General features: G+C 36.9%; 1 protein-coding gene across 15 annotated transcripts in view; it reads right to left on the reverse strand.

Moving 5' to 3' along the window:
* Positions 1 to 20,198, reverse strand: part of LOC106869485 (uncharacterized) — a 398,751-nt gene that overhangs the window by 62,517 nt on the left and 316,036 nt on the right. For all 15 annotated transcript variants that reach the window (XM_089365456.1, XM_089365452.1, XM_089365449.1 and 12 more), the window contains 3 exons: positions 8,136 to 8,602; positions 2,585 to 2,702; positions 10 to 704 (listed from right to left, as the gene is read on the reverse strand). In XM_089365456.1, the coding sequence (XP_089221582.1) occupies positions 10 to 704; positions 2,585 to 2,702; positions 8,136 to 8,602 (1,280 nt within the window). The remainder of the gene's footprint in view (positions 1 to 9; positions 705 to 2,584; positions 2,703 to 8,135; positions 8,603 to 20,198) is intronic.

Below are 20,198 nucleotides of genomic sequence, written 5' to 3' on the forward strand. Positions count from 1 at the left end.
TATACTTACTGGTGAGACATCTTTTAAATTTTCTATATCTTCCATTTGATCTACATCTGCTTCTGGAGAACAATTATTATTACTACCGTTATTTAAATAAAACTTTGAATCCTCTAAAAATTTTCCAACATGATTCATTTCACTAGATTCTTTTCCTAATGTAGAAGAGTCCTGTTCTAAGTGATTAAATTCAACTATTATAGGTCTTTGTATATTTTGGCCAACACCAAACACATTGTCAATTCTTTTCCTGGCCAATTCTTCTTCCTCTTTAGCTTCTTGGTCACCTTCAATAGTGTACGTTCCAGCTTCGCTGAGTTTATCTTCTATTGCTTCGAGATCTTGAGCTTCGGGAGAACTGTCTGTACAAGTTTTATCTGTCGTTTCACAGTATTTGTTTCCGTTCAAATTTTTCTGATCGTAGTAGCGATCTTGTTCTGTTGACGGGTCAAAGAATTTCCCAGATGATGCAGGAGCTCCACTACCAGGAATGAGGCAATAATCAGAAGGAGGAGATGTCGATGCAGGATTGACGTTGGCTGGGCAATTACTGCCTTGAAACATCTTGTTGATAAGGAATGATGCAGCACCAGAACATGTTGGTGGCGAAATCTCTTCATTGTCATTCTGATGACTCGCAGGCTTATAGGTTGGGAAAGATGACGGAGAAATTTTGTTGTTTTTCAAATTTGCATCTTTCTTTGCTGAAAAATAAGGAAAAATAAAATAAACAAAAGATAAAAATTGAAAAGAGAAGAAATTAAAATTAACCCTATAGCATTTAAACCGGCCATATCCAGCCCAACATTTCCTGTTTGATTGATGTTAAACCTGGCCAGATCTGCCAACCCACACCTAACTTACAATGTCATTCAAGGCATAAGCAACCACATCATCAAAATCTCAAAGCTACAAGATAATGCATGATTAATTCAAATCAATATGAATGAATATATATTGCATTTGACAAAGTAATCTAAACGCTAAAGGGTTAATAAATTCACACTTTTTCTTTCTTTCTTATTACAGCAAAACTAGGATACAATCAGGAATTAGACCCGATTAAATCAACCACTTCTGCTTTCAGTTAATGATAAACAAGGAAGGAAAAATAAACAGTGCCATCCTTCATCTGGAAAATTCCTTTTTGATCTGAGAGCATTGTTACTAGAATAAGAATAAGCTGGGCAAAGTTCAGTAAGCTCCTACCTCTGCTGGTAACAAAAGGATTCTCACTCAGAGTGAAAGGCAGACTGTATGATGCCAGTGTGTGAACAGCTATGTTACACAGCAGTGAAACATGGGCTGTGACTGCTGAGGACATGTGTAGACTTGAAAGAAATGAAGCTAGTATGATCCGCTGGATGTGTAATGTCAGTATGCATACATGACAGAGTGTAAGTGCCCTGAGAGAAAAGTTGGACATAAGAAGTATCAGATGTGGTGTGCAAGAGAGACAACTGCGCTGGTACAGTCATGTGTTACGTATGGAGAAGGACAGCTGTGTAAAGAAGTGCTGATCTCTAACTGTGGAAGGAACCTGTGGAAGGAACCTGTGGAAGGAACCTGTGGAAGGAACCTGTGGAAGGAACCTGTGGAAGGAACCTGTGGAAGGAACCTGTGGAAGGAACCTGTGGAAGGAACCTGTGGAAGGAACCTGTGGAAGGAACCTGTGGAAGGAACCTGTGGAACAGGTAGACCAAGGAAGACTTAGGATGAGGTGGCGAAGCCTGACCTTCAAACATTGAGCCTCACAGAGGCAATGATAAGCGACCGAGACCTTTGGAAACATGCCATGCTTGAGAAGACCTGGTAAGCCAAGTCAGATCAACCAGTACCAGTGTTGCATTACCGGCCCATTTAAAAGCACCCTTCAACCGTCGAACAATATGCAGTACTTGTGAAGACCTGTTGAACCAAGTAAAATTGTTGTCATGGTCGATGCCAGTGCTACCCGACTGGCACATAAAAAGTACCATTTGAGCATGGTCAATGCCAGTGCTGCCTGACCAGCACCCATGCTGGTGGCACGTAAAAAGCACCCACTACACTTTTGGAGTGGTTAACATTAGGAAGGGCATCCAGCTGTAGACACCTTGCCAAATAAGATTGGAGCCTGGTGCAGCCTCCCAGCTCACTGGTTCTCAGTCAAACCATTCAACCCATGCCAGCACGGAAAGCAGACGTTAAACGACAACAATGACAACGACAATGATGATTACTTGTTGAATATAATTCTTATCTATTCATATTATTTTCAATTAGTCATGCATTATCTTGGAGCTGAGAGATTTTCATGGTGATTACTTATTTTTAGAATGTCGTAGCATAGGCGTGAGAGGCCAGATTTGGCTGATTTCATCATAAAACGTAGAAATTTTTGGGCCAGATATGACCAATTCAAATGTTGAAGGATTCAATTCTATTCACGAAATCTGGATTGAAATTTAGATTAAAAATGGGAGAAACAAAGAGGAAAATACTTCTCAATAAGAGTTGACCCTTTACAATAACATATATATATTATAAAATATATGAAAACATCAAATTTCTATGGTAGACCTTTAATTAAGAAACAACCAACCTTTTGTATGATTTTCTTCTTCGCCTTCACTGGATTGACTAGCTTTAGGTGTTTTTGCTTTCCCCTTTTCTCCCAAAATTTCTCCATCTTTTGCTTGATCAGGGGGAGAATCAGCTTCCTGTTTGAAATAAATATCAAATAAGAATTTTTACTTTTCACTTTTTAATAAACACAAACGCATTTGCATGCAATAGAAAACTATTAATACTCTGCTAGTTATGGAGGCACACCGCCAACACAGCTGACCACTTGTTAGGTGAAGTTGAAGTGGAGTAATAAGAAACTTCCCCACTTGGCAACAACTGTGTGTGTGTGTGGTCGTGAGACATGCAGGGATAGAAAAAAACAGAAGTGTGTGTTAAAAATGGAGAGAGAAAAACGGGGTGGTGATGGTACCTTTTATGTATAGGAGAGAGCGGAGGAGGATTCTACAAAATTAGTGGAAATACTGAGCAAAGAACCAGAAAGCCTGGTTACAATCTGAGGATGAAAGTGTTTAGAAGCTGAGCCGTACATACATGAAGTGTTGCAATGGTAGATAAATATCATAGCGATTGGTGACTTCCTCTAGGTATTACAGGTGGTATTCTTCATTAATACAACTATAATGCAGCTGTTAGCAAACAGCTTTCAGTCTACACTCCCTCTGCTTCAACAACACAGCTAAAATTTTCCAATTCACTGTGAATACTTCACAATCTCTGATGAGCTCTGTGGTCAAGACTACATATTCAGTAACAATACTGCTAAAATTGCATCCTTAAGAAGACTTCTCTGGTCATTTAAAGTGCCACTGGCATTGGCCATGACTACAATTTCACTTGACTTGGTAATCTTCTTAAGCACAGCACATCGTCAAAGATCTCAACATATGCATATGATGAGCCTCTTCCAGTTTCTGTCTCCCAAATCCACTCACAAGGGTTTGATTGGCCCAAGGCTATAGTAGAAGACACTTGCTCAAGGTGCCATGCAGTGGGACTGAACCCGGAACCATGTGGTTGGGAAGAAAACCTTTTATCACACAGCCTTGCTTTGATCTACACATGTTTAAGAGTTGAACTTCAACTTCTGTAGATCAATGAGGCTATTGAAAAAAACATGGCAACGGGTAACAGAAGACTACAGTTGTAGAGAGAAAAAACTGTCGAGAGGAAGTATTTAATATAGAATCAGATGGGCAAGTTTGAGCAGGGTTGGATTGAAGGGTAAACTGATTGGATTTAGGTACATGCATGTGTGATACACAGCTTACTATTTAACCAAAATAGAGGTCCTTCCACCAATGCTAAAAGAGGGCAGAGAGTCTAGCAGTTGTAATGTTTGGAGAACGAAGATTTGTCTATCAGCCAAATCACACTTTATCTGAAATACTACATATTTTTTTAATGTTTACATGAACAGTCCATATATTCATAAATGTCTATAAAGTGAAATATGGCGAGCAAAGTTTTTCCACACAACATCAGTGAAGTTTCTTGGGGTCATTTGGTGCTTGGGGGTCTTTCATCATCAAGCACCCTCAACCAGGCAATCCATCCTGTGTTGATCAACTTCCAGTTAGTTCAACCCCAGGCTGCACAGCCTCTGCCAAGGCTCAAACCGTCTGATCTGGGGCCACATTGAGGTAACCACTGCTTCTTTCACAGCCAACCAGACGGTTTTCCACTTTTGGGCCCCTTTAATGCAAAGCATGTTGTAAGTTTTGTTGAAGGTCTGCTTTTACCCCAAAGAGAAAAAAATAAACAAGTAAAGAAAAAAAAGTAATCAACTGAATTGATACGGGAACTTATTAATTTCAAAACACTAAAAGAGTGTGTACTTTAGCAAGATTAAATTGAGAAACAAGACATGAAACTAAATACTGTAATAATAATTTAGCTAAAGTCATTCCTACTATTCTATTATTAACAAAAATATTGAAGAACAGATTGATTATTGTGTATGTGTACACACACAGAGTAAACTACTTCTAATGGAAACAACAGGCTCCTGGCAAACAACCCAATAAAACAAGAGGGCTCAACCTCAACCTGCTAAAAATATCAGCTAAATCTTCATTCTCCTTCAAATCCCACTCTACTACTTTTAAATGGAAAGGACAAATTAGATAATGCAATCTTAAATACATACCCAAAAAGAAGAGAAGGCTGTAGCTTGACCACTTTTGATAGACATCATAGGGTTGTTTGATCAGAGTTTACCTGGAGCTAAACATCAACAACAGACACCTCACCCACTCTCTCTCTCTCTCTCTCTCTCTAGGATGGATTATAGAAGGTATGTGTAAGAAATATGATACAGTATGTACCATATGAAAGTGAATGTAAATGATTTAAAACAGCTGGAAAGTATTCAGTTAAATATGCAATGTTAATTTGTGACAAAGAGGTTCAGTTCCAAATGGGCAACTGGGAATCAAGAGCATTGCTTAATGTATATATGAAATATCATACAGAATGAGTACCAGCTCCAGTTAAATTGCTGGAAATCGTAGATAAGTTCTGCCTTCTTGGAACGTAAATGAACAAATTTCTTATTAAGCAGACAAGACAACTACTTTTCAACAAGTATAACTAATAGTTTTGCTAGGAGTTCCAAACAGTTGCATTTCTAAGGAGGAATAAAGAAAAATTTTGGGTAGGCTGAGACTGTACAGACGACAAGGGAGGGGATAAACAGCCGACATGTTCAGAGGGGCAGCAACAATCGTAGTAAAGGGGAGGGGGAGAGACTGACTGAAGCCCATGTGGTTCAGATATGTATGTTACCCTCTGCAGTGGATCACACTTCAGTTTTGCAGAGAAGCTATTGTTTAGAAATATTTTTTTACCATTTTTTTCTATTGGTTTAAGGTGACATGCTGGCAGAGCTGTTAGAATGTCAGTAAAAATACTAAGCAGCATTTCTTCCAACTCACTAGATTCTGAGTTCAAATTCCACAAAAACTAGCTTTATCATTCATACTTTTAGCATTGATAAAATAAGCTCCAGCTGAGCAGTGGCGTTGATTTAATCAATGTTATCTCTCCCTTAAAATTGTTGACCTTGTGCCAAAATTTCAAATAATAGCTAATGAGAGTGGCAAGCATTTGCAAGCTGACAGAATTTGATTATCTCTGTTTTTACTGAATCCTTCATGGTCATGCTTTGGATTTTGTGTCAAACCTTGTAGTTGAGTTGTCATCATCTGTTTGATTACTGACACAAGATCACCCCCCTCCAATGCCCCTTCCCCTTTCAAAATTCCTTGTTTCACAAGTTACTTGGTGACCCTGCCAGTGTTGGTGCCACATAAAAAACATCCAGCCCACACTGTGAAGTGGTTAGCATTTGGAAGGGCATCTGGATGTAAAAACCATGTCAAAACCGACCTTGCCTGTGCTAGTGCCACATAAAAAGCACTCAGTCCACTCTGCAGGGTGGTTGGTGTTAGGAAGGACATCCAGCTGTAAAAACCATACCAAAACAGACACTGAAGTGTGGTGCAGACTTCTGCTTAGCCAGCTCCAGTCAAACCATTCACCCCATGCCAGCATGGAAGGCAGACGTTAACCAATGATGATAAGGATGTGTGTAGAATTACATAATCCAATGTGATTTCCTTCCATTTTCAAGACAATGTGTGATTTGAGGAAGATTTAGTTCCTATTTCTAATACATTGAGTAGTCATGTAAAGGATCTCAAGTTGGCTTCAGTCAATCATAAGAGATGTCCTCTTCATCTGTTTTAACATCCACTTTTCCATGCTTGCATGGGTCAGATGGAGTTTAATGATGCAAAGTTTTCTACAGTCAGAAGCCCTTTTATCTTGCCAACTCTCACAGGATTCCAAGCAAGGTAATATCCCCCACCCCACCGCATGTTTTCACAAAATATTGGAAAAGAATGATGCTTGTATGAGAGTGACACTACCATACAATGTCAAGAGAAGGACACACACACTGGGCTTCTCTCAATTTCTGTCTACCAAACTCACTCACAAGGCTTTGGTCAGCCCGGAGCTAAGGCGAAAGACACCTGTCCAAGACGCCACACGTTAAGACTGAACCAGAAACCATGTGGTTGGGAAATAAATTTCTTGACCACATAGTCGTGCCTGCACTTGCCATAGGCATTAAAAGATACTTTCAGTTACCTCTGACATTTAAAATGAAAGTAATTACAAGCAGAGGTCACCAAGGTCAACAACTACAGGCTTCATTTAATCAATGAGCTAAACAGTTTATCTTTACTTGTTTTATTTAACCAGTTGGCTTTAAAGGCCCAGAGTTACTCAAAATCAACATTGTCTGAATAGTACAAAAATGTTGCTCAACCAAACTTAGAGTTATCTCTCCTCTTTGTTTTGTTTTTCTCTTCTTCTCCAGATTTTTAACACACATCATCATAATCATTCTAACATCTACTTTTCCATTCTATGCTTGCATGGGACAGATGAAACTGTTGAGATAGAATTTTCCATGACTGGATGCTCTTGCAAACACTAACCCTCATCTGTTTGCAAGCAAGGTAATAATTACCCCCACCACCCAACCGTCTATCAAACCAATTAACGAACAAGCTTTCACACAGCAATGTAATCAAATGACACTGCAGGAACAGTGAAGCCTTTGTCCCCAATCAACAGACACATGTTGAGGCATGTTGAGAGGCCTGGACATGCTTTTGCAGTGGACTGCAAACAAAATGACATCCATTTGTATGAACAGTGAAGCCTTTGTTGACAATCGGTGCAGATACGTCAAGAGTGACAATACACTGTCATTCATTTATGCACAGGAAAACGTGTGTGTGTGTGTGTGTGTGTGTGCGTGAGTGTAAAGTTTCAATCTGCCGGTTTCATTTACAAGGCATTGGCCAACCTGCAGCTATAATTGGGGACACCAACTTTCAACATCTGCGCAGCAAGACTGGGTTCCTATGTATGTGATTCCAAAGCACGTTTCTCAACCATATAGCCATGTTTGCACCCCTACAGGGTGTTTTAACCAACTAATTGTTTCGATAATTCTGATCAAAGTTTTCCAACTCTGATGTGCACTCATTGCACTTGTTTTCAACAGGAACAAACACTAAGCAAGTTTAAAGCTGCCATTCATTCTTTTGAGACCAACAAAAAGTAACAATCAAACACCTGTATGGACATAATCGGCTAACCCTGCTCCCCACAAAATCTGAAGGTTGTTTTCCTAAATTAGAAACTATTACTAAATATTATAACTAGTAGTATTCTTCAAAGAAATGGATATAACCAAGGGATTGCAAACCCATGCCAGCATGGAAAAACAGATGCTAAAGGGTTATAATGATGATGATGATAATGTACTGAATGCATCCAATATCTCCATTTATAATGCCATGTAAAAAGCACTCTGCACACTCTGCAAAGTGGTTGGTGTTGAGAACGGCATCCAGCTGTAGAGACCAACCCAATGGGACCTGGTGCAGACCCTGACCTTGTGATGATGATGATGATGATGATCCATGTTTAAAATGTTACATTATACAAAAACAAAAAAAAAAAAAAAATTTTTTCTTTCTACTTACCACAAATTTTGGTGCTGTACCATCTTTAGTAGACTGTTTCATTGCCCGTTCAGATCGTTCTCGGAAACTCCGCCGAATTTTGGATGGCATAAATTCACTTAAACTATTCCATTTCCTTGGTTTTTGTTCACCAATTTCAACGGTAAAAGCTGTTCCACCTGCATCTGCAACTTTATTGACTGGTTCTGTCTTCTCCACTGATAACTCTCTTTCCGATGAAGATTGTTTCTTACCATGGTCACTTGAAATTTCAAGTGATCCCTTTCGACTATCATGTGACACTAGACTATCTTTGGATATAGACGACGAAAGGCTTCCACGACAAGCGCTATTATTTTCCAGTTCAAAATCTCTGTGAGAAATCTCCATATATGTACAGGCGTATTTTGGGTCGTTTTTATATTTTTCTAGATTATGTGATGTATCAGTTTGAATATTGTACACTGCTAAATTTCCAGGTTTTGTGGCTGTAAGATATGAAGACGAATAAATATATAAACAAACTGAATGAGATTTAATTATCATGCTATTTCAACTTAAAAGAAAAGCATTTATATATTTGTTCAGTACAAGCATTTATACCTACAGACTGAGATTAATACTCACCACTCACATGTGAAACTGTATTCATACTTATCTTTCAAGTAAACTGAAGTAATCAGATGAAGGAAAAATTATCAAGACAAAACAATCCAGCACCTCACTGCAAAGTTTGAAACTATGATTTATCATTCAGAATCTTAACCCAATCAGCAGATTATACATTGAAAATAAAATAATATAAAATTGTTCAAAAGAATTCAAAGTGCTTGGTTGCTTAATTTCTTTTTCTTTACTAAAAGCACCCAGTACACTCTGTAAGGTGGTTGACATTAGGAAGGGCATCCAGCTGTAGAATCTATGCCAAATCAGACTGGAGTCTGGTGCAGCCCCCCGCCCAGCTTGCCAGCTCTGATTAAACTGTCCAACCCATGCCAGTTTAACATAACAGATGTTAAAATGATGATGACGACGATGGAATAGCCATCAAGTGGTCTATAGTAGATTTCTGAGAAAAGCATGACAGGCATATACTGTGACTATGTAACCTTCCAAATATCAGTCTCTGGCATTTGATGTCATAAATAACATCATCATCAACAATGACTCTTCAGATGTCATAGCAAACAAACATCATCAGTATTTTTCTAAGACAAGAGGTTGTGAACTGGCAGAATTGTTACCGTGCCAGGAAAAACACTTCGCAGCATTTCGGCTGTCTTTACTTTCTGAGTTCAAATTCCACCATGGTCAACTTTCCTGTCATTCTTCTAGTGTTGATAAAAAATAGTATTAATAGAGCATTGGCATCAAGGTAATTGATTTACTCTTCCAAACAAAAAATTTGCTGGCCTTGTGCCAAAATCTGAAACCAATATTCTCAAAGACAAGAAATCTCTAAGTGAGACTTACTAAGTGGATCTTCAAAGCTATAAAGATATAAAGAGTAGAAGGAAAAGATTGTTTACGATGAGTACCATCACTTTAGACACATTGTCTTAATGTCCACTTTTCCATGCTTGCATAGATTTGGTGGAATTTGCTGAGGCAAATCTTCTGCAACCAGATACCCTTCCTGTCACCAACCCTCACCTGTTTCCAGATATGGTAACATTTCCCCATAGAAGGTTGGAAGTAAAGAACACTGCTTGTATGGTGTGATACTCAAACTATCATGCAATGTCAAAGCAAAGAGACAGTAACACATATACACATGACAGGCTTCTACAGAGTTTCCATGTACCAAATCCACTCACAAGGCTTTGGTTAATCTGAGGCACACCATGGGACTGAACCCAGAATCATGTGATTGAGAAGTAAACTTCTTACCACACAGCCACAATTGTCATTGAGTATGATTTCATAAGACAATATTTTGAGTACAATATTTCTTTTTCTTATTTTATTTAACTCAAATAAATAAAAGTAAATTCTCATCTTAGTCGTTATCTTGGAAATATACTGTTTTCCCTAATATATAATTTTCACTGGTTTCTTCTTTCTTTTTTTGGTAGGGGTTGGGGAAGAACCACCGAGTAGTGTTCTTGCTAATACTTAACGCAATAAACTTATGAAAAACAACATAATTTGTTGTTTGCTTCCAAAGAATAAAAGGCAAAACAAAAGAATGGAAGTTGTGAAAGTAAGTACCAAGATACGATTAACATAAAATAACTTTGCTACTAATTAAAAAACTAAGAGAGCTAACTTAGATGCATTTCATCCACACTGGGAAGCGGAGCAGAGTGAAATACGCACCAGTAATATACTGAGTAACAAGTTAACCTACTATGCTTTCCCTTCAAATTGTATAGCCTTGCACCAAAGTTAGAAATCAATATTTTCACTAGAGAGAACAAGCAACATTATTCTTAGTAAATATGAATAATAGATACCAACTGACTAGCAAACAAAATTTCTTGTTTAAAATTAATTTATACAAAATTTTCAACAGCTGCTAACTCCAGACAGAGATATTTACAGTTAGCAGCTGTTATATGAAAATGTAAAATATAAAAAAAATTTATAAAGAAGCAAATTCTGGAATGTAGTGAATTACTTGTTAAATATAATAATTTCATTGTTTCCTGTCTCAAACAGAAAGGTAAATGAAATTCCAAATTTAGTGAAATACAGGGTAACCAACCAGCGATAAAAGACAGGGCAAACCAGGTAATATTTACCATGTAACAAGTGAAAACATTGAAGAACTACACGAATTCCCTTCAAAAGCTTGGTTTTCTCAACACCTATTATCATTGCTAAAATACCTTCCCTTTCAACAATATAATTTTGAATGGCAACAAAAAGGAGAGGGGTTACAAGCATTCACCACAAGTACACACACACACACACAAGATCATATAGTTCAAAATAGAATAAATGCATTTTAATTATTCTCTTAGTGAAAAGCCCACCCTAATTAACTACCAAGCTGAAATAAATGAGGTACTAAGCACAGGACACTAACATTAGTGGCAATATGTATCTACTTGAACAGACTTATCAAAGAACACAAGCCATATTAGATGGGGATTTTTGCTTTTTTGCTATTTTTTAGATTTTGATGTTGAGATGGGGGAATGGGGAGTTCAAATCAAGAACAAGTAACTAACCCAAAATGAAGATAAAACCCATAATTGAATTTATTCACTGTTTAAAAAAAGATGACAATTTTCTAAAAGGAAATCTCTCTCTGATGTATAATTTTGCAAGCACTGGAACTACCAAAACTAGAACAAAGGATTTATGTCCTGCCCATAATAAAACTGCAATAGTAAAATAAAACAAATGTTTTGAACTTCGAGGGGAAACAAAGACTTTTAATGTAAAATTTTTAAGGATTGGGAGGTGAAGAATAAAAATATCAAGCTAAACAATTTCTTAGCAGCATTTATTTATTTTTTTTTTTTACACCATTTTTTTTTCTCCCCACCAATATAAATTCCATTAGTTGAACCGATGACTGTAATAGCAAAAGATACATAACTGACATCAGGTTGAAGGCAGTTGGAAGAAAAAGAAGCCTCCAACTTAATCATTGAGCGAAAAAAAAAAACTGTTGAATAAACTACACACAACTGATAAAGTATTTAAACCTGGCAGCAGTGCAATAAATAAAACCGTTTTACAAATTCTTTGCAAATGACTCCCTACAAAAGGAAATATGAAATATTTGTATTTACTAGACTTTTTCTTTTTTATATGCTGACGACATACATTACCAGAAGAATACTGATTTAATTTTATCACATACAATTGGAAAATGGCTAATTAAGGGAAGTTAACATATAATCATTAAGAATACTGGAATATTGAAATGATACTAAAAAATATAAAAGCAAGCTGATGAAATAGATTTCAAAAGAAGTTCTTTCATCTGAATACACACACAGACTACATTGTTTAGAGAGAAGAAAAATACTAAAAAGAAATATTTTCATCTGATAAAACAATTTAAAATGTATTTTATTTGAATGCTGAAGACACATTGGAACTTTTTTGTTTTTCCAAATCTTGAAGTAATATTGAAAAGAGAAAACAAAAATAAATGTATATAATAATAATAATAAGCTTATCTACTGGAGGCATGAGGCCTCAAATTTGTGGGGAGGGGACAAGTCAATTACATCAACCCCAGTGTTTCACTGGTATTTAATTCATCGAACCAGAAAGGATGAAAGGCAAAGTCAACCCTGGCAGAATTTGAACTCAGAATGTAGTGGTGGGCGAATATCACTAAGCATTTCGTCCAGTGTGCTAATGATTCTACCAGCTTGCCACCTACAATAATAATAATAATAATAATCTTTTCTACTCTAAGCACAAGGCCTGAAATTTGGGGGGGGGGGCAGTCGATTAGATCAACACCAGTACGCTACTGGTACTTAATTTATCAACCTCGAAAGGATGAAAAGCAAAGTCGACCTTGATGGAATGATGATGATAATAATAATAATAATAATAATAATAACATGAAGTGTGAACATGCACACAATTTTGATAAAAATGTGTACGGTTAGAAGATTCATAGTTAAAGGGGTTTTATAGATGAGATAACCTAGAATTAAGTTAAATAAAATATATATATATAACTGCACATCCAACCAGACCACCATAATAAGCAGGAAATACCATAAATATGATGAAGGTGACAGTGGGAGTAGTGACAACAATAGTGATGATGATGATGATATATTTAGGTAGAGAATATTTAATCTTATCAAGAATGTCAGAAAAATGTAAGATGGGACACTGAAGTGTGTGTGTGTGTGTCTGTATTTACATATATGCATGTATGTATCTTTATTATATGTTTATATAAACAGTTTGCATGAATCATATGCAAACAAAGTGAATTAAACTGATGTCTATTGAACATAATTCCTATACAAACATCATTCTCAACTACTTAATAGTAAGTAAAGCAGTTACTAACAGGAAATCTTGTCTATAACACGTCGAAGAGGATATGACACCAGTCACAAGACTGGTTCTTCATTAATGTAGTAGAAAGACCTGATTGTCAAGGATAACTTCCATTAAGATAATAATTAGTTACCATCTGAAGATTGAAAGATCTCTCTAGGAAAAAGAAAAAAAGCCCAAAAAACTGTAATCTTAACTTTTAATTAGTGATCCTAAATGAGTGGAATGCAGTAACAGTTTTGTTGAATGATTCTTCTGGAAGAAGAAAAAGGAGGGAAAAAAACAGAGAGGGAGGAATAATATGTGAAACTGAATAAGTTAGCCTCTTTTTTTTTCTTTTTTTTCTAACTAACTTCTCATGAAGGTCTAGCATTCTTAACATTGCCAAGACTATCATCTGACAAAGGCTGGGTTTCCTCTTCATAACCAGAAAAATATATTTCAAATTTATACGAACCCACCACCAAACAACATATATGATCTAATGCTTAATATGTTCAGAACACATCATGGGTGCTGCTGCTACATAATAGATTATAACTATTTCAATCAATAAAAGAAAAGAGTCTCTAACAAATGAACTTTCTCTCACCAAAAGGGGGGAAAACCCCACTGGCCTACAGCCAAAATATGTAAACAAATATCCACTACTTCTTCAACAACTATTATAACAGTTTGTGCTTCTCATCTTGTATACTATAGATTGTCTCCATCTCATCATCGTTTCGTATCTGCTTCCCATTCTGGACAGTTCAACAGGAACCAACAGGTCTGGTTTCAATATTTCAGCCTTGGTATAGTTTCTATGACCGAATATTCTTCCCAACACCAGCCACTCACACAATGTACAGGATGCACTTTTTCCATAGCACCAACATCAGAGGGATTGTCTTACCCTTGGGGAAAACTAGAGATTTCTCTCAACCCTGTGTTACTGGATTTGCCAAACACTTGACAGTATGTACTGGCTGTTTTTGTCATAGGACCAGCACTAGTAAGGTCTCTTTGTAACCAGTAAGAATAAATAACCTCACCAGAACAGAAAGAATAGGAGGGAGTGTGATGCTTTAGAGCAGACGTGGGGAAAGCCCCACCCATGGGCACAACTGCACTCACAAACCCATTTTATTTCACCCACAGGCTAATATACTCAAATGAACAAAATATAGAAAATTTTTCAATTATAAAATTTATACAATATTTGTTTGCCTATTTGCACTATGACTTAAAATGGTTTGACTCGAAGGTCCAGTAATTGCCATTGGAGTGGAAATTTTGTTTTCACTATAAAACACATTGTTAGGCTTGTACCACCCCATTGAGACCCAACTACACTCTAGCTGAAAAATATAGACTACCTCATAAGTAATATAAATGTCCTAAATTCAGTTGTGGTGTTAATGAAGATGTTACACGTTAATTTTATGTGATAAACTTATTATTAATGTATATCAAATTATACATAGATAGATATATACAAGATCTACACAGATATAAGAGTTAGAACTTGTGATTTGCCCACAGGCCTTTTTCTTTGTAAATTTTTGCCCACCACACTAGAAAGTTACTCCAATTCTGCTTTAGAGCATGCATGGGCAACCTGTGGCCTGTACTAATTTGCAGCATAACCTAAGAATAGCAACATCTCAAATTCTACCTAACATTGAAAATATGGTAAAGAATGTAAAAGTGTAAAAATCTCCTTGATACAGATAATGAAATTTGTTCTTTAATAAAATATCAATGAATTTTTTCTTTTTTTTTTTACCTCAATATTTTAAATTATAATTTATTTACACTAGTAATCATCATTATTATCATTAGGAAATAATGAAAGAGATCCCAGCTTAATGTAAACTTTCATACTAAGACAAATGAAATTAAGAACTGCGAAAAATTCAGTGTGAAGTGGGCAAGTCATATTTCATGTATATGTGTTTTATCATGTGGCCCTCTTCCACTTAGAAATGGTACGATGCGGGCCCCCACTTGACGAAGAGTTGCCCATCCCTGCTTTAGGGAAAGTATAGTCTGAAGAGAATCCCACCCATGCCAGCATGGAAAGTGGATGTTAAGCAATGACAATGATGACACTGTGGTAATGAAGAGAGTAACAGAATAGACACTGTTACTATCTAAATCTAATTGGTTGTAAACCTTTCCGCTTCCTGTAGTTGTCATTGAGAATGCATTACTAAACACAACCAACCAATCTTTCCTTCCCAAAATCTCACCCACCAGCACTCTCCTTCCCAGCCCAGATTTTTATCTTCAAATACTAAACTGAAACAATTTAAATGAAGCCGTTTACACAAATGTAATCCAGTTAACTCATTGCCCCTTTCTTGTTTAAAACCCTTTAGCATTAAAACCAGCCATATCTGGCCAAAATATTCTACCTGTTTTAGGTTGAAACCAACCAGATCTGGCCTCTCACACCTACCCTACAATGTCATTCTAAAACTAAACAATCACATCATTGAAATCTCTAAACTACAAGACGATGCATGATAAATTCAAAGCAATATAAACAAGAGAACTCAGAGAGGACAAACCTCCACAAAATCAACACCAACATCCTCTCAATAATTAGCCAGAGATGATTTTTCAAATGAGAATATCTGAAATAAACTCGACTGCTCTCACAAACAAGAATACTAAAAATGAACCCAACCACTCTTGAAAATTACGTAAAAAAAACTGGAAAAATAATTCAGAATCTTTGTCCAGTATCAGATCGATCCCAAAGTCTAATCAATTCGTGCCAGTCACGAAAGTTTCATCCAAATCTATCCAGCGGTTCTTGAGATATCTTATCCATGGACAAACAAACAAACCAACACAACTGAAAGCAATACCTCCGCCTTTGCTAAGGTGAAGGTGATAAACAAACATCACTTAGAACACTGTAAGCCTAGTACTTATTCTATTGGTTTCTTTTGCCGAAGCGTTAAGTTACATGGATTTAAACGCACCAGCATCAGTTGTCAAGCGATGTTGGTGGGGTGAAACACAGACACAAACATATATATATAGTTTCATCTACCAAATCCACTCACAAGGTTTCGGTCAGCTCGAGGCTATAATAGAAGACGCTTCCCCAAGGTGACACATAGTGGGACTGAACCCAGAACCATGTGGTTGGTAAGCAAGCTACTTACGACACAGCCACTCCTGCACATATAGCTGTGTGCGTGTGCGTGCTTATCTGAGTTTGTTCCCTCCACCACTGCTTGACAACCAATGTTGGTGGGTGTTCACATCCTCATAACTTTAGTGGTTCAGCAAAAGAGAAACTGATAAAATAAGTGCCAGGCTTTAGAAAAAAAAAAATTATTACTGGCATCGATGCATTCGACTTGGAAATTGTTCAAGGCAGTCCCCCACCCCAGCATGGCCACAGTCTAAATGACTAAAACAAGTAACAAGATAAACGGTAAAGATTATCAGCAACGACTTACAACAAAGAACAGAATAGAATTTCGTGACTTTGGTAGTTATGCTAGTAATGTCTGAGAGTTAGAGATTGAATGCAAATGGAATGGTAGAGTCAATGGCAACCAAAGTTTGCTGCAACGAAAAATTGTAGAATAAAATAATCATTCATTTTGTGTCTTAGTTCTGAATGTTAGCTGCACCAAAGCCAAGACACAGAAGTACTTTACTAAAGTACAAAAGTAAGTACTTTGAGTATATTTGTGGCTCACTTTGAATTATGCCAGTTATTCATTCTGTGAATGTTGTAGAAAATTCCGCCCCTCCCCACCCCACCCCCATCCAGTATGTTGTAATTCTTGAGTGTGGTATGTTTATTATGCTGAGTCTGATGGCTGGTTGTATGTGATGCTTGTTGGTGTTGCTAGTTAGTGAGGTGACACCGAATTTACAAGGTACTCGATGCTGTTCTTAGAACTATTGGTTGCCAGATTTATAGATGGCTGATGTAGGAGATGGATGTTTATGCAAATTGCCTGAGGAATGATTGGAAGATATAAACGAGGAGGAAATCTGCAAACTTGAGTGCAGCTGCTTCACCTGCAAGAATTAAGTCACATCTCTCATACATCAAAACGTTAATATTTCTTTTAAAAAAAAAATATATATACATTGAATATTTTAATCTTAGGTACACTAGACCAGTAAAAATGATAACATCAGTCCTGTCACAGTTGAAATATTAATTGAATGAAATCAACATAAAAGATGCACGAGATTGATTCCTAACCACATGGTTCCTGGTTCAGTCCCATTGTGTGGCACTTTGGGCAAGTGTCTTCAACTATAGCCTCGGGCCAACCATACTCTTGTGAGTGGATTTGGTAGACAGAAACTGAAAGGAACCGGTCATATATGTGTGAGTGTGTATCGCCATCCTGCATGTTTGTCCCTAACCACCACTTTTTCCACTCAAGGCACGAGGCCTGAAATTTTGAGGGAGGGGCTCAGTCAATTAGCTCAATCCCAGTACAGAAATGGTACTTAATTTATCGACCCCAAAAGGATGAAAGGCAAAGTTGACCTCAGCAGAATTTGAACTCAGAACATAAAGACAGACGAAATACCACTAAGCATTTCACCAGGCATGCTAAGAATTCTGTCAGCTCACCACCTTCCCCCACCACCACTTGACAACTGGTGTTGGTGTGCTTACTCCTCTGTAACTTAGCAGTTGAGCAAAGGTGACTGATAGAAAAGTACCAAGCTTAAAAATGAAAAAAAAATGCGTACTTGGGTTGAATCATTTAGCTGAAAGGAAATTCTTCAAAGCAGTGCCCCAGCATGGCCACAGTCCGACAGAAACCAGTAACAGATCAAAGATAGTGCATTAAAGGTTGGGATGATATTTTTGAGACAATATTTTGGGAGAAAAGCATGTCTTATATACCAGTAAATGAATCAGCATTGGTTTCGACAATATGTTGTTCAATCAACTGAAGTATTTGCTCACTGAACTAACTTGGCTGAGTATTCCACAGAAATGTGTACCTTTAATGTAAACATCAGGCAGAATCTGTGACACAGTGTATGACCAAGCTGGACCTTTGATTTATATAGGTGCAATTCATCTCACGGGCTTCAGCACAATTTCCCAATTTCACTCACAAGGCTCAAGTCAACATGAGGTTTTCTTAAACTACAAAGACACTTGCCCAAGATCTCTCTCTCTCACTCACACACTAAGACATCACAAATCCTGAAACAAACTTCTTAAACAGCAGGCCATACTCCATCTATTACTAATACAAAGAATCTAACAAACCTCAGAGTACATTTACCCATGATTGTTTTTTTTTCTTCCCCTCTTATGTTCTTAAAAAGCTGGTAGGGTATTGTACGAAAGAGATTTGGTTGTTATCTCTAGCAAGCTGAATGATCGTGTTGAAGCTTCAGCAGTAACAGTCATAGAGAAATTATGAACATTGTTGCATTGAGTTCAATTCAATCTGAGAATGATTTGTCTTGCCTCTTCATAATTCTGGAGACTGCCTGTCCAAGACATTTTGGTAAGTCTGTCCTAAACACCCATGCATGTTTTTGGCCTTTTAGTCAGCCCTTCTTTCATATGTTCTAAATAATATAAAGCTTTTCTTTCACAAGTCCCCAAGTTACTGTGGTGGTTGGAAAAACAATTTGTGATGTTTTTCATATATGATGCATAAGATGCCAAGGAAATATACAGGAAATGGCTATGAACCAACTTTATGGATCTTTGTAATGGAGAAAGGTTAAGAAAATAGAGACCGAAGGTTAATGAAGTCCACATGCAGTTTGAATGCTGCAGGCAGGTATAAGGGAAAATAAGAAAAAGGAAGTTCCACAGAAATGAAGTCCTGAAGAAGAAGACAGTTTTGTGTGTAAGACACTTAATAAAACTTGAAATACTGGTAAAATTGGAGTCTTTGTATAAATAATAGTAAAATATTACTAGAAGCATTGAACTACTACAGTCACCATTGTTCTACTTTTTGGTATAAACAATATATTCCTCCAAGGAAAAGATCTGCAACATATTCCATAAATTCTAAATTTTTCAAGTATTACTATTTAACTAAGTTATTGTTAAACACACTCTCTTTCAAGCCAAGGGAGGAGCTTCGCTTTTTTTGGATAATTGTTCCTCAAGAAAGTATATTTTACAAATTGTTCCATGTGTTTTATTAGGGAATGACACACAGGCATATCTCCAATTTTGTTTTCAATTTTCTTTCTCTTCTTATTTTCTGTGTTTAATAGATACAAAAACCAACAAGAGACAGGTGATGGAACAAGTAAACAAATACTGGGGGAGAGGTAATTGTTTCAGTAAGCATCGGCAACTAGTCAGTAGATGAGCTAATGGCTGATGGAGTTTGAATAAAGCTTGTCAGTCAGAGATGAAAACAAATGGAAAAAACTGCAAAAAAAAAAAGAGACAAAAAAAAACGTACACTTTCCCTCAAGACATCTGGGTTAATGTTGAAATAAATTGACTCACAATACAAATATGAGGAGAAACTTATGGACAAAATTCAGATGTATCACCCATTTTCTGGTTAATAGTTGTTCCTTACTTGCCAGAACTATATATCATGCAAGGGGCTGGTTACCGATGCTCAGTTTTTATACTTTTTTTTACTTTTCTTTTGTTTGTTTTTAATGAAAGAAAAAAGCCAGCGAAACATTTTGGCATTACAAAAAAAGGAGGGAGGATTCATTAACAAAAAGTTCTAAAAACGAAAGATAACGAATAATTTTTTTTTTACAAGACGCAGGAATGGCTGTCCGCTTTACAACCATATGGTTGCGAGTTCCATACCAATGCACGGCACACGCGCGTGTGTGTGTTTATATTTTTCACCGTGTATATATCTAAGTGAAGGGTGTGTGTTCGAACAAAGGAACTTTGTGGTTTTCATTCCGCCGGAGTTGCACGTTGACAGAATCACTCCTTTGAGCGTTGCACAAAATGTCCGCAGTATTACTAGTGTTACTATTTTACTTTCCATCCTTCCCATAAAGGATCTTAAATGTAAATGAATTATTTATAACAGAAGTTTAGAAAGATTCCCGTGTCGTTTTCATTTCGGAATTGCCGCGAACGCGAGATTAATCCCG

Source organism: Octopus bimaculoides, chromosome Z (assembly GCF_046866305.1).
Source record: "Octopus bimaculoides isolate indiv1 chromosome Z, ASM4686630v1, whole genome shotgun sequence".
NCBI lineage: Eukaryota > Metazoa > Mollusca > Cephalopoda > Octopoda > Octopodidae > Octopus > Octopus bimaculoides.